The sequence below is a fragment of the Copadichromis virginalis genome, linkage group LG8, assembly GCF_057382275.1.
Source record: "Copadichromis virginalis isolate Kocher_CV1m ecotype Utaka linkage group LG8, C_Virginalis_male_GT1.1, whole genome shotgun sequence".
Taxonomy (NCBI): domain Eukaryota; kingdom Metazoa; phylum Chordata; class Actinopteri; order Cichliformes; family Cichlidae; genus Copadichromis; species Copadichromis virginalis.
This window is the reverse complement of record NC_140625.1, coordinates 3,881,769-3,895,493: the sequence shown is the minus strand read 5'-3', so window position 1 is coordinate 3,895,493 and position 13,725 is coordinate 3,881,769. Positions and strand designations below refer to the sequence as shown.

General features: G+C 39.8%; 1 protein-coding gene across 8 annotated transcripts in view; it reads right to left on the bottom strand.

Annotated features, from left to right (window-relative positions):
• Positions 1 to 9,735, bottom strand: part of tmem94 (transmembrane protein 94) — a 37,958-nt gene extending 28,223 nt beyond the window's left edge. For all 8 annotated transcript variants that reach the window (XM_085465437.1, XM_085465440.1, XM_085465438.1 and 5 more), the window contains exons 1-6: positions 9,598 to 9,735; positions 5,542 to 5,862; positions 2,710 to 2,829; positions 1,244 to 1,371; positions 811 to 947; positions 382 to 587 (exon numbers count right to left, since the gene is read on the bottom strand). In XM_085465437.1, the coding sequence (XP_085321563.1) occupies positions 382 to 587; positions 811 to 947; positions 1,244 to 1,371; positions 2,710 to 2,829; positions 5,542 to 5,565 (615 nt within the window). In that variant the 5' untranslated portion in view covers positions 5,566 to 5,862; positions 9,598 to 9,735. The remainder of the gene's footprint in view (positions 1 to 381; positions 588 to 810; positions 948 to 1,243; positions 1,372 to 2,709; positions 2,830 to 5,541; positions 5,863 to 9,597) is intronic.
• Positions 9,736 to 13,725: the final 3,990 nt, after the last annotated feature.

The window sequence follows — 13,725 nt, the reverse complement described above, 5'->3', positions numbered from 1 at the left end:
TCAGAGGTCTCCACCTGTAAAACTATTTATTTTTTTGCCTCCATTTTCATAAACAGTGTAAAAAACAATGTATTAAATAGAATTTTTTACACAAACTAATAACAAAAATATCCTGTCCATCCTTTTTACCACATATCATACAACAATGCATTAGTTTTGTCTAAATGTGGCTGATAAACTTCCAGTTGATGTATTTGTTATTCCTACCAGCAGAGGAAATACCGGGTGAGATTGTGTCTAATACCTAAATACAGGCTTAAGCTGCCGATACAAATTGTGATACGTGTTGCTTTTTAAAGCTTTTGAAAATTGTTATTTACTCAAAAAAATAGATACTATCTTACAAAAGTATACTACAGCTTACAGTAAATGCAGACTAACCTTAATGCCTCTAAGTGATGCAAAGGCCTCTTGACCAGGTCTCAAAGCAATGATATCGCCTTCCACCAGTAGACTAACAGGCAGGTTAACCAGCTGAGAGTCACGATAGGTCCAGTGAAGGGACCACGATGGGGATGAGGGTGTGTAAAGGTCAGGGTAGAGAGATGAAGGCCATTTCACTTCACCAACACAGGCTGACAAGTAATCTAGGATAATGAATTACAAAATTGAGGACTCATTTAGAGAACAAAAGAAGAACTAACATGACAGACTAACTCTTGTTAATGAAATAGGATTTGAAGAAGGTAAAACAAAAAACAATTACAACAACAACAAACAAAACTAAACAAACAAATGCGACTTTTACAGAGAATACAAGTTCCTCAATTCTTCTGTGTTTGCAGTAATGCAGTCATGAGCCTTACTCACCACTGAGCTGTGTGATGATGGCCTTTAGGCGCCATATCATCTCATTTCGCTTCAGTCTCTCCTGGCGTCCACCCAGACACAGGTTCAGCACCAAGAGGAGAAGGAGAGCAGCGGCATTCAGGAGCTCTATACCAGCACTGTGGAGGTGAAGACAGAAGACCACAGCTATGAATGAAAGATCAAAGAATACAGTGATGAAATATCTCTCATCATGGTGGACGAGGGAGATGCATTTCTCAATTACCTGGCTGTGCTAAACATTTTTAATGCAAACTAACTAGAATTTCAACCAGTGCTTTTTTTTTGGAAAGGATGCTATCTTGTAGAGAATCCCTCATGTGCCGAGAAGAAAGCTCTCAAAGCACTGACAGCTATGTGGACTTACCACCGTGTGGAGGTGAAGAATAAGACATCCCAAAAAGAGGTTACATACCTCCCCTTCGGCTGGCTACCATGGCAACAGACGAGTCCCACCACCACCAGCAGAGTGAGAGCAGCACCCGGCCAATGGACACAAGAGTGACGATTACCATGGTAAAGGAAGCTATTTTGCCACTGTTCCTATGGAAATGTCCCCAAAACAAAAGCAAGTAAGCACAACAATATACAACATGTTACATTACAAAGTAGTGTGCCTACACAGAGCACATGTGTATGTACACAGAGCCTCACAAGTATGTAAGGCTTATAAATAAATAAATAAATATTTATTTATTAGGGGCGCAACGATACTCGTATCGATATTGAACCGTTCGATACAGTGCTTTCGGTTCGGTACGCATATGTATCGAACAATACAACATTTTAAATTTATTTTATCAACTTTCCTTCTGACAATGCTGTAAGTGGATCTGCGTTCGACTACTCCGCCTAGGCTGCACTGTCCAGTGCAGATCCACTGAGTGCAGCACATGCTAGCAAGACGGAAGCTAAGCTCGTTGCAACATGGCAACTGCCTCAACGCTACCCGAAATTGAACCTCCCCCACCCTCATTCAGATCTGGCCTTTGGAACTATTTTGGTCTTCAAGTTAAGTATGACCCTGAAGGTAAGCGCGTCATGGACTAAAGTAAAACAGTATGTTGGATGTGCCACGCAATGCTCAATTACATGGGTGGGAGCTAGTGTGTTAGCGCAATTAGCTCGTTAACGTGTTGGCCGTCCAGCCCCACGCACGGGGCGATCCGCGGTAGCTCGTTAACGGAGATTTGCCGTGTTGTGGCGTTAATGTCATTTTAACGAGATTAACGCTGACAGCACTAGTGGGAACACAACGAATATGACTGCACATCTACGCCGACATCATCCTAGTGCAAAGACAAGTGGAAGCAGACAAAAACAACAAGCACGCATGCTACAAACTTTACCCGAGTCATTTAGACAGCCGTTAGCACAGGATTCTCTTCATGGGGACCTGATATGTTTAATATGCTGCTGAGAATATAGCCCAGAAGAAGCGTATAGTATAGCTTTTATTTTGGAAAGAGCCATTTCTCTGTAATAAACTCTTTTCCAAAGATGAGGGATTCCTCCATCAGATAGATTTATTTTTTATCCCTTTGTTGTTTCAGCAACATTAAATTTAAAAACTGTACTTTTGAGTTAAAATATATATTTATAATTTTAATAAATGACAAATTAAAAAAGCATGAACATTTTTTTGTATCGAAAAAATATCGAACCGTGACACCGAGTCACCGTGACAGCTCCTTTTTGGCACGAACAGAAAACAGCAGTGAAGTTGTTAACCTCACCAGGTACCGCCATCCAAGGAATAGTGCATACATATGTAGCATAATTTACAGATATAGCCACATATATGGAAAATCCAAAACGGGGAAATAAGGTTCTAAAGTAAGGACCACTGGTTTAAAAGTGTAGACACAAGTGTGTGCGTACCAGCACAGATGTTCGTCTGCATGCAACTCTCTGATGCTGTTCCAGTAAGCTGCTTAACTGGTCCCGGAGCTTCTCAAGAGCCTGGCCAGTTGAAAGGCCCAGAGTCACAGCATCCTCCTCCTGGAAGAACAACAACAAAATAAAACAATCCAGTCATTTTACTGGTCGATTTTAAAAAAGAAAAAAAAAATCCTTTGTTTCACCATTAGTCTTGATGCTGGGTATCAAAAATTCTAGAAGTCCCACAGGTAGGCTTGATTAGCCTTGGGGGAGTTGGGGAGTGGGCAGAGGGAAGGGTTAGGAGCAGTGTGTGAATAAAGAGTTTACAACATTAAACCTATGCAGCCCGCAATTGTTCAGTAAAAAGCATGATAAAACAACAGCGGCAGTGATAATAACATTGGCATAGTTGAATATGGAGCTGGAGTCTGTTTACACAGCATGAGGCGCAAAGAGGCAGCACCCTTACTGAGATGGTGAGCTCAGGTAGATGGAAGAAAGCATGTTTCTAGCGTCCAAAACAGCAGCGCTGTTCCTGTAGCCAACTTTAAAACCTTTAATTTGAAACAGCTAGCGGGAACCCTTCATCAAATCACCTGATCAACAAAGTCCGACTTGGGAAAAAAAACAAAATTTTTTGCTGCTTCATACACTGCTGTTTGTTTTACACAGCAGTAAACCAGTTGTATTAAAATATGCAGATTAACCAAGTCTGACACCATGTTTAAATTATACAGCTTCCAGGCTGACGGCCGACAGCAGAAAGTATGAGGGTAAATATGCTGCAAAATGCCAGAGCTTATAGAATAAAGAAAAAAATTGAGAATTTCAAAAACCACAATTATTAGCACAATTATAACCACTGGACATGGGAGTATAGAGGGTGTCTGGGGAGCGTGAGTGTGTGTACGGTGTTCATTTCTGTGTCTCTACATGTTGGATGAGTGTGTGAGCATTTGTATATGTGTGCATGAGGGAGTGAATGCATTCTTGTGTGCCTGTTTGTCCGTGTCAGGTCTTACACTCCACCTCTCTTACAACATATCTTAGAATATCTCAGGCGCCCTGGGGGTGAGGGCCTATGAGGTGTACAAACAGGTATTCACAGACACACCATATTATTTGGCTGCTGCCTCTAAATATATTTTGCATTATTAGTACTGTGTGCTGTTCAGTAACATTTATTATTTATTGTTATTTATGCATATGTCGGTTCTTGCTGTTGTTTCTCTGCTGTGTTATTTTTTCCAGCAGTTGTTGAAGCAGATTGTGATTACAATAACACTAAATAAAAAAGATCCTAACAAAATATCACCATCAAGTGGACCATTAAAGTAAATGTCATGATGGTCCACTAGGGAAAGTAAATCTGTTGGCCATTTTTTGGTCTTCAGACAACAATTCTGCCAGACAGGACAGAATAAACACAATTATTCCACTATTGATTGAAAATTAGCTCTTCTTTATTTGAAAGTTTCAAACTCTCAAAAACATGTTTAGCCCCATTTTCTGTCAGTACGGAACGTTATGACACCAGGTGGGTTGGTTGCAGTCAATAGACACTTTTGTGTTGTCTCTTGCTGCAACAATCAGTTTTATGTTAAAACCAAGGACATACTCTGCACTGAAACAGGGAAATCCACCTGTTAACCATAATGTTCGGGCTTGTAATGCACCTTATAAATGAGGACTGTGTGGAGAAGAGCCTGTTTGAGTCAGGTGACAGGTGGTTCACCGGACCGACAACCCTGATTAAGAAAATTATTTTTCCTCATCTAGTCGATTGTACCAATCAGCTGATGCAATCAGTTCTATTTTATGCAATAAAATAGTCTCTCTTTTCCTACGCACATCAATCTAGTTGACAACAAAACAGCTTTAATACATGCACATCACACCATAAACATGACTATCTTTCTTACCAAAGCACGGTCAGGAATCCCATAAGCACGTGTGCTGGGAAAATTACAGCTTTTTTCCTCTCGTGTCATCTCACTGACTGGATTGCTTCATTTTAGAAATGAGGAAAAGCGAAATGGAAGTGAAGGATAGAAGGATCGATGTGGAGATTTTGTTTGTTTGTTTTCCTGGAGACAGCATGTTCGAACGTGTTTCTGCAAGAAACATTCTTGTGGTGTGATGCACTGGTAGAGAGACTATTTTACTGCATAAAATAGTGCTGAACAGATTTTGCACTCATTTTTGAAGCCAGGGGCAGCACAAAAGTGATCCCTTTAGACTGATTTTTTTTTGTCTTTAATTTCCCCTGAGTTATTGGTTCTGTTACTAGCTAGCTAAAATAAACTAATGTGAGTCTTGACATCAACAACCACCCAATCCGGTGACATGACGTTCCATGCTAACAGAAGATGGCACTAAACATGTTTTTAAAAAGTTGACTTCAAGCACTTATTTCTTATATCCAGCTACAGACAGTGTTACATCTATGTCTGTTTCTGAAAGCAGGGCTATATTGTGCCTTTATTCAATTTGTGTTTTGTTTTCACTTTAATGCAAAAATGTTATCACTTACTCCGAGTTAGCAAAATTCTAATATTTTATTAGCCTGTTACACATATACATCTCTGTGTTGTATCCAACACACTTCTGGTATCACAGTGGTTTCTGTTTATAGGTCTGCAGAAAAATTGCTCTCTCTGAAGAAGCAAAAAACCTTGGAAAAACAAGACCCCATGGTAGATGATGTTACAGCAAGGCAGTTAATCTCCTGAGGTCACTCTAAACACCAAGGTAGCTGTCTATTAAAACAGCATCCACACAGGAAACATTTACGTTCCAAAGGCATTTGCTAATCTAAGCAACCAGACTCACCTGTCTCTTATCCCTTGGCTCCATGGCAACCACAACCACTCTACATGCTCTGCTCCTTGTTAGGCAAAGATGTGGCAAATTCTGTCAGTTCTGCCACACAAAGTCCAGCTCTAGATGCTACACATCTTTGATTCCAGCAGCTGTAGATCAAGTGGCTAAGATGCGCACAGAGAAAGCAGTTCTCTGCCTGTTAAGACCTCCTGCACTGCGTCCTTTGCCAGTGTGACAGAAGAAAAGTGGAGAACTCTCTCTGGGATATCTGGTTTTGTTTACTTCCTCAGGTGCTGCACAGGAATCGCGTCATAACGTTGATGCAGAGCCCTGTGAATAAAATGCAAAGCACATGAACAAAAATGTATATCTAACTGGAATGTCATCAACATAGATGACATGAATAACACCTTGGTGTCATTTGGTGTATAAAGTCCAGGAAACATCACCCAGTGTTAGCATAACAGCAGTACTGACAATCAGACTGCACCATAGAATCTACTCACCTTGAACACAAGCAGTTTCAACTGACACAAAACCCCAGAGTCAGCAATCTCCTTGGCAAAGAGTTGAGAGTGGTGAGCCAATCGAACAGGCAGACAGACTGAAGGGTGGAGGGAGGAATGCCCAATATATTCCCTGGACTTGGACAGCAACAGTCTTTCTGACACCGCCATCAGAGAGTCTAGCTCCACAGCCACATTACTGGCCTCGTGGATTAGTTTGTTGAGTGTGTTGGTTGATTGGTTGTAAGGTGAATAAAGTGCTTTAAGTGTACATAATAAAGCCCTGTAGTCTAAACCTCTTTGAGTGGTCAGTATGAGTAGAAAAGCAGTGTATAAATGTGAGAACATTGTATCTCTGGAAACTAATGGGAAGAGAAGAAACATGCTAGTAGGGCTGGGTGATATGAGAAAAATCTAATATCACGATATTTTTTTGGCTACACCACGACACATATAGCAATATGTTTAAATAAACTTCAAAAATAAATATTATTTTCAACAATATAGTGCCTAAAATTACACTCATTCAAATCGACCATCCAAGGTTTTCTTCTACTTTGGATACAAAACATTTGAATCAATTTAAATGTTTTATCCTAACCATTTTTTAACCATCAGTTTTTCACAAATGACAATACTGTCACAGTAAGTCTCTTTCTGTGGTCAACACCAGACCTTTAACAAACTAAAGATCATAGCAACAAAAAAGGACATCAAGCAATAATTGAATAAAACAACTGAAAATAAACGGATGCTCTTTTGTGCTTGTAACATATAAAAATTGTAAAATAAAACACGCGATGACCTCAATTTACAGTAACTATAGTAACTATTAAAACGACTGAACAAGAATAGTCCAGGGTATCACAGCTGGTTTGTTTAACGTTTTCTTTGGTTTACGGGAGATGGTGACATGCAGAGTTTAAAACATTCTTCATTTGGATGACTTTTCAGCTGGTAGAATAATTTCGTGATATTGCTCTCTTTTTATAAATAATAAATAGTTTTACGGCATGTTTTGCAAATTATTGCATTTTGTTCTGCATCATCCCCGTGAAATCCAAATGACAGCAAGTGTCAGTCCCCCGCTCGTCTGACGCTCCCACTGACGCCAAATTTTTCCCAATCTGGTAGTATATAAACAGGCATGCTCAGCACAGTGTGCCAGGTAGAAAACTTTCCAATTGGGACGGGGGAATTAATGATGCATTCCCAGCGTGTGAGAGAGAAAAAAAATTTCACAGTGGCAATGGCAATTTATCCTCGATGGTTACGATAAAGCCAACTTAACCATTGTACGTGGAAAAAATTTGATATATCGCCCACCCCTACATGCTAGTGAAGGCATCTACGTGTTTATCAGAGAACCTCTTTTAAACATTTCTGCCTTGCCAAGTAGCTGTGAAATAACTCCTGCTACTTATACTGCATCTCCTTGATACTGACATCATCATACTTTTTGGTATAGTTTATTTTTATTCTTAGGCTTGATGTGAAACTTAACATGTAAACAAATGACAAAAGTGAACACTCATCTCTGCACGCATGCCAAATATCTATGATTGTGCAAACTTGTCTCCATAGATGTTATGGATAAACAATGGAAAGACTGTTCATCTGTATGTCCACATCCACAGCAATGCATAATCTCTGCATACTACTGCTGAAATGGTCGCCCCCTCGGCCTTTACCTAAACAACCACTTTCAGCAGCGACCATTTAAGGGGTCACCACAGTAATTATCTGCCTCTTTGCATTCTCTACCGTCACCAGAGCCCTTTTCGTGTCTTCCTCCACTACATCCATGAACTCTCTTACCTAGCAAATCCAAATTCAACATCCCTTGTCCAGTATATTAATAATCCCTCATCTGTACATCTTCAAACCATCTCAACCTTGCCTCTCTTAACTTTGTCCCAAAACTGCTCAATCTGAGTCGTCCCTCTAATATACTCATTTCTAATGCTGTCAATACTTGCACTGAAAATGTTAACATCTTCAGTTCTGCCTGGGTGATAGACTGGCTACTTGTCCTGGGTGTACCTTGCTACATACCCAAAGTCAACTGGGATAGGCTCCAGTCGACTTTACTCCACAAGCCGTGGCAATGAGGCATTGCTAAACAGAATTCTGCCAACATTTTCCCCCTATGCATTCATCTTTAGTAGGCTTGATTACTGTAACAGCATCTTTACAGGTCTACCTAAAAAATCAGTCAGACAACTACAGCTCATTCAGAACTCTGCTGCTCGAGTCCTCACTAAGACCAAAAAAGTGGACCACATCAGTCCAGCTCTGAGGTCTTTACACTGGCTGCCTGTCCGTCAGAGGATAGACTTTAAAGTTCTGATGCTGGCCTATAAAGCTCTGAATGGTTTAGGACCAAAATACATCAGTGACCTCCTGACCCAGTATGAACCATCCAGATCCCTCAGGTCATCTGGATCCGGTCTTTTATCAGTTCCCAGAGTCAGAACCAGACACGGAGAAGCTGCATTCAGCTTTTATGCTCCTTATATCTGGAACAAACTCCCAGAAAGCCTCAGATCAGCTGAAACACTCAGTTTATTTAAATCCAGGTTGAAGACTCACCTGTTCTCAGCTGCATTTGAATAAAGCACCAAATCCACACTTTAAGCTTAAATTTCAAAACTTACATTTAACTACTGATTTTATCTACTGTTCTGATTTTATCTGTTTTGATTTTATATACTGTTGTTTGTTTGTTTGTTAATTAGTTAGTTAGTTTATTTGCTTGTTTTAATCAATTTTAAATCATGCTTTTTATTTGTTCTTGTTTCTAATGTCTCTGTAAAGCACTTTGAATCACCTTGTTGTTGAATTGTGCTATACAAATAAACTTGCCTTGCCTTGCCTATTTGTGAAGTAAATCGTAAACCGTAGCTGGCGGTTTCAAAGACTTTTGGTAGATTTTATCCACACATAACGATCGCGTTGACACAAATATGACCAAAAGAGAAAGACGGAAAAATACAAAAGTCAGAATTCTGAATTTGACTTAAAGTAAAATCGTCGCAAAACAAGTGAAAACTCTTATTTGTCGTATGGCTTTACGGGCTCTAGCAACTTTACAGAATGGGTATGAATAAGCTCACGTACACCTTGAGAGCTGTACTTAAAGCATAACCCCTAACACTAACCCAGCCTACAGCTCCAGCATGAAAGCTGTAAAAGCATGTCAATTTGTCAAATCACAATACTTCGCACCAATGAAAATCTTATCGCGGAGAACGACAATAGTCGGTGTTTTCACAAGCACCTCTCAAAGGTCAACAAAGCGACATGTCGTGAGTCACATTAGCTATAAATGAAATGTTCTGCTGTAAACAGCAGCTATCACAAGACTAGTCTCGATTTGAGCTTTTAATCGATCTATCTTCTTTAAAAGCAAAGCTGTTGTCAGGCCACATATCTCCTTACCTCCATCTCAGAGGCAGATGCTACCGCAACACAGGCGTTGTTTAAACTACACTTCACCGCTGCAATATTCATCATATCACACTGAGTGGGTGTACATTATTAATATATAAGCACTCACCTTTCCTCATTTTCGAGTCTCTCTGCACATCCTGAAAAAACACCTTTTTCTCTCCATATAAACACACTTCAGATGCTTCACTGTGCAGCAGCAGCCATGTTGGAAAGCGTTCCGCTAGGAGGAAGGAAATAATGTGTACGTGCGCGCGTGCGTGCGTGTTCTTCTTCTTCTTTTGTTTTTAAAGGCAGCTTGCATCCAACAATGTTGCACTATTGCCATCTCTTGGGCTATACTGCTACGTCACTTTTATTTCCTTAATAATCAGCTCTGCACATTAGGAGAGTCCAGGTCTTACAGTATAATACTCATGTATTACTGTAATCCTTATACAGTAACGTTAGTTAGTGACTGAGCATCCCGGTGACTTTCTCTTGATTCCTGTAATCAGGGTGAATTAGTTACGGATTAGAGTAATTTACCGAAAAAGTACGGCGGGATGCTCGGGTCCTTCGGTGGGTTTGTCCAGTTTACCGAAAAACACCTCAGCTATAATTTTGAAACAGTCGGTCGTGGTTTTGGAAAGTAAACACTTGACCTCTCAGCATCCCCGCTCTATCTGCCATTAGATAGGCAGGTTTCTCCGTGACTGCAGCTGTCAGTTATGTTGACGTTGGACCCCAATTTAACAGCATTATGGTAGTAATTAGAATCAAACTTATGAGAAAGGACACCCCTTGAACACAAATCAGCGTGATGAAAACTACTGATAATGCAAAACAAAATCTTTGGGAACTTTTTTCTTTTATTTTTATTTTAGTCTGACCCCAGTGCCCTCCGCTAACCTAGAGAAGGCGAGGTTTTAGACCTATACTGAAGCCAGACACCAGGGGGCGATAGAGATGTTTTGGCTTCATTTTCGGGGATCTATTAGGTAGTCCATGTTTTCTGCAGTCATTGGTAATAACTAACTCATAAATTACAGCAACTATTTATTTAAATGAATCTAATTCAGCTACTTTTAAACTTTTACACTTCTTCCAAAGACCAGACTATTATAAGAAGAGGGTAATTCTTGAAAATCCCTGGCCCCATTTAATCCTCTGTTGTTTTGCCATGATGCTGACAGAGAGAGAAAGTGTGTGTGTGTGTGTGTGTGTGTGTGTGTGTGTGTGTGTGTGTGTGTGTGTGTGTGAGAGAGAGAGAGAGAGAGCGAGAGAGAGAGAACGACAAAAAGCTTGTGTAGGTTTCAACAGGGTAAATGAATGAGAACATAAGGCTTCGGTTTTATTACCCAAATTAAGTTCTGGAAAGTTAAAGTTTGCTACGTGTCATCACTAACTATGAAGTTGTATAAGTAATACATGCTTGGTGTTGTATATAATGGATTTATACTAAAAGCCTTTTGCCGTGTTATTCAAATTTTAAACGTTATTGTATTGTAGGGGTGACCGTGGCTCAGGGGGTTGGGAAGCGTATCTGTAACCGGAAGGTCGCCGGTTCGATCTCCAGGCTCTCTGTCCTGGTCGTTGTGTCCTTGGGCAAGACACTTTACCCTACTGCCTACTGGTGTTGGCCGATGGCGCGATATGGCAGCCTCGCTTCTGTCAGTCTGCCCCAGGGCAGCTGTGGCTACAACCGTAGCTGCTTCCACCAGTGTGTGAATGAATAGTGGCATTGTAAAGCGCTTTGGGTGCCTTGAAAAGCGCTATATAAATCCAATCCATTATTATTATAGTCTTGGCCTCATTTTGGTCAGCACCTTCACTCTGCATTTAAAATATAATATATAAAAAAGAAACAGAAAAGAGAAGTCGGTGTGGATTTAAAAAAGGTAGAATACTGTGCAAGAATTCCTGTACCAAAAATATATTTTGAACATTTAGATTTTATTTTTTATTATGGTCAATAACATTGAGATTTACTGATTTAATGCAGGCTTTTACAGGCTGGGGGTTTTTAACAGAAATGCCCATTAATTTTTGATTATACTTGATGATGATGTAGAACCATCCCTTTCTGATCACCTCCTTACACTGAGGAGCTCCTCTGAGTTTTCACTGAATGAGAAGAAGGAGACCATCCAGTACTTCTTTTATTTCAGCTGAAATCATCTCTGAAAGCACAGCACCAGATACCCAGATTACGATTTCATTCTACAGTTTGGAGCTAAATTAACTGTACCTGACTGGACGCTCACTTGTCTGAGTAAAGCTAGCCAACTGACTTACAAACAAGGGAAGAATTGAACCTCAGGAATGAATTAAAGAAAATTACAAACTTAAACATACCAGAGACAATTTCCTGGATTACCAGATATGTAATGATTTATTGAATTGTGATTACCTTATTCATATTTTAACTACCTTAATGTCAGTATTCTGCAAACTTCAGGTGGGTTATGTTTGCATCTGGCAATAATTATTTGTATGTTCTCTATCTCTTTGTGCTTTGTCCATGTCAGTTTTCTATTGTAAAGATAGCCCATACTTGTTTGAATTTTGAGTACTTTCATTTTCATTTATAAAGGCACAAATAGTCCTCATTTTAGATGATCACACAAAATATTTAACTTACAACTGCCTGAATTAACTGTGAATTACACTATGAAATAAGTATTTCTAAAATCTCTATTAATACAATCACAATGATCTTATATTTTACTCATTACATCTATAAATGTGCATCTGAATACTTTACTAATCACCTATTTAGACTTTCTAAATTATACCAAGAGTTTATCAATCAAGAATAAACATCTGTATTTAAAAAAAATACCAAGGAGGAGTAATGCTTTATAAATGATGAATTAAGCACTTACTAATACCTTACGAATGGTTAATAGTGTAACATTTTAAAAAAAAATGTACCTCACTTCACTACCTACCTTTCCTTGGACTCAATGAAAACTTCAGTGAGGTCAAGGCTAAAAGATTATGAACAGACGCTAGGACGCACTTTTGCAACACAACCATTGTCTATTGGACTGAATGCAGATGATGTGACTGTCATGGTCCGCAGTCCGTGCCAGTTGATCTGCCATGTCTATGTTGTGTTTTGTTGTTGTTCTCTCCCGGTCACTCATTTCTACCTTTACTTGTTGGCGTGTGTGTCCGGGTTTTCCTGTGACACCAGGCCTGGCGAGTTATTCCCGCCATGGGGTCACCTGCAGCTGATCAGCCTCGTAAGAGCAGAGACTTAACAGAGGAGCTGAGCTTCAGTCGATGCTGGATCATTGTGAGAAACTCTGTCAGTGCCTAGTTAACACTGTGAAAGTGTTGTGTTAGTCATAGGAGCATAGGAAGGTACATAGGTAGATAGGAAGTCCTGCCTTTGCATTCCTGACAGAACGATCCAGAGTGGGGAGGAAAATGCCCTCTGAAGGCTTTTCTCAACAGCCTCAATGAGGATTTGAAGCGTGAATTGTCCGCTGAAGTCATTAGATGCCTTAATCTCCATGTGTGTTAGTACAAATGTATTATCATGGTTGAGATTCTACCTGTGTGGGAGATCTCAGACTGTTAGTTTTTAAATTTGATCTCTCTGAGACCTGTGCTGTGAGGCATGGGTTCCCTGAAGGGTCTGTACTTGGCCCATTGCTGTTTTCTTTGTATCTGCTGCCTCTTTGTCTTCTTCTACGTTTTTTAAAAGTAACCTTTCATTGTTACGCTGATCACCTGCAGCTTTATGTTCCTTAAACATTGGAAACTATGCTGATTTGTCTAAATTAGAAATTTGTCCATTTGCAATTAAGGACTTGTTATCTGATAATTTCCTGCTTCTTAATACTGATAAGACAGATTTGATGGTCAATCGATCACAAAAATTGATGACATTGTCATAAATTGCAGGGACTTGGATGTGTGGTTTGACTCGGAGCTCTCCTTCAAGTCTCATGTAAAAGAGACAACAAGGACTACCTTTCATCACCTTAGGAACATCAATATCAAACAAGTTTTATCACTTGACACTGCAGAGGTTCTTGTCCATGCATTTGTGTCTTTGCACATTTATTATTGTAACACTCTTCTTTCTGGGTTACCAACAAAAAGTTTTAGAGGTTTACAAATGATACAAAATGCAGCTGCTGGCATTTGAACCAAAACTGGGAAATTTGAGCACATTTTCCCAGTACTGAAATCTCAAAGAATGGAGATGCCGGTAAACGTAGGGGTGCTGGTGGGCACAATT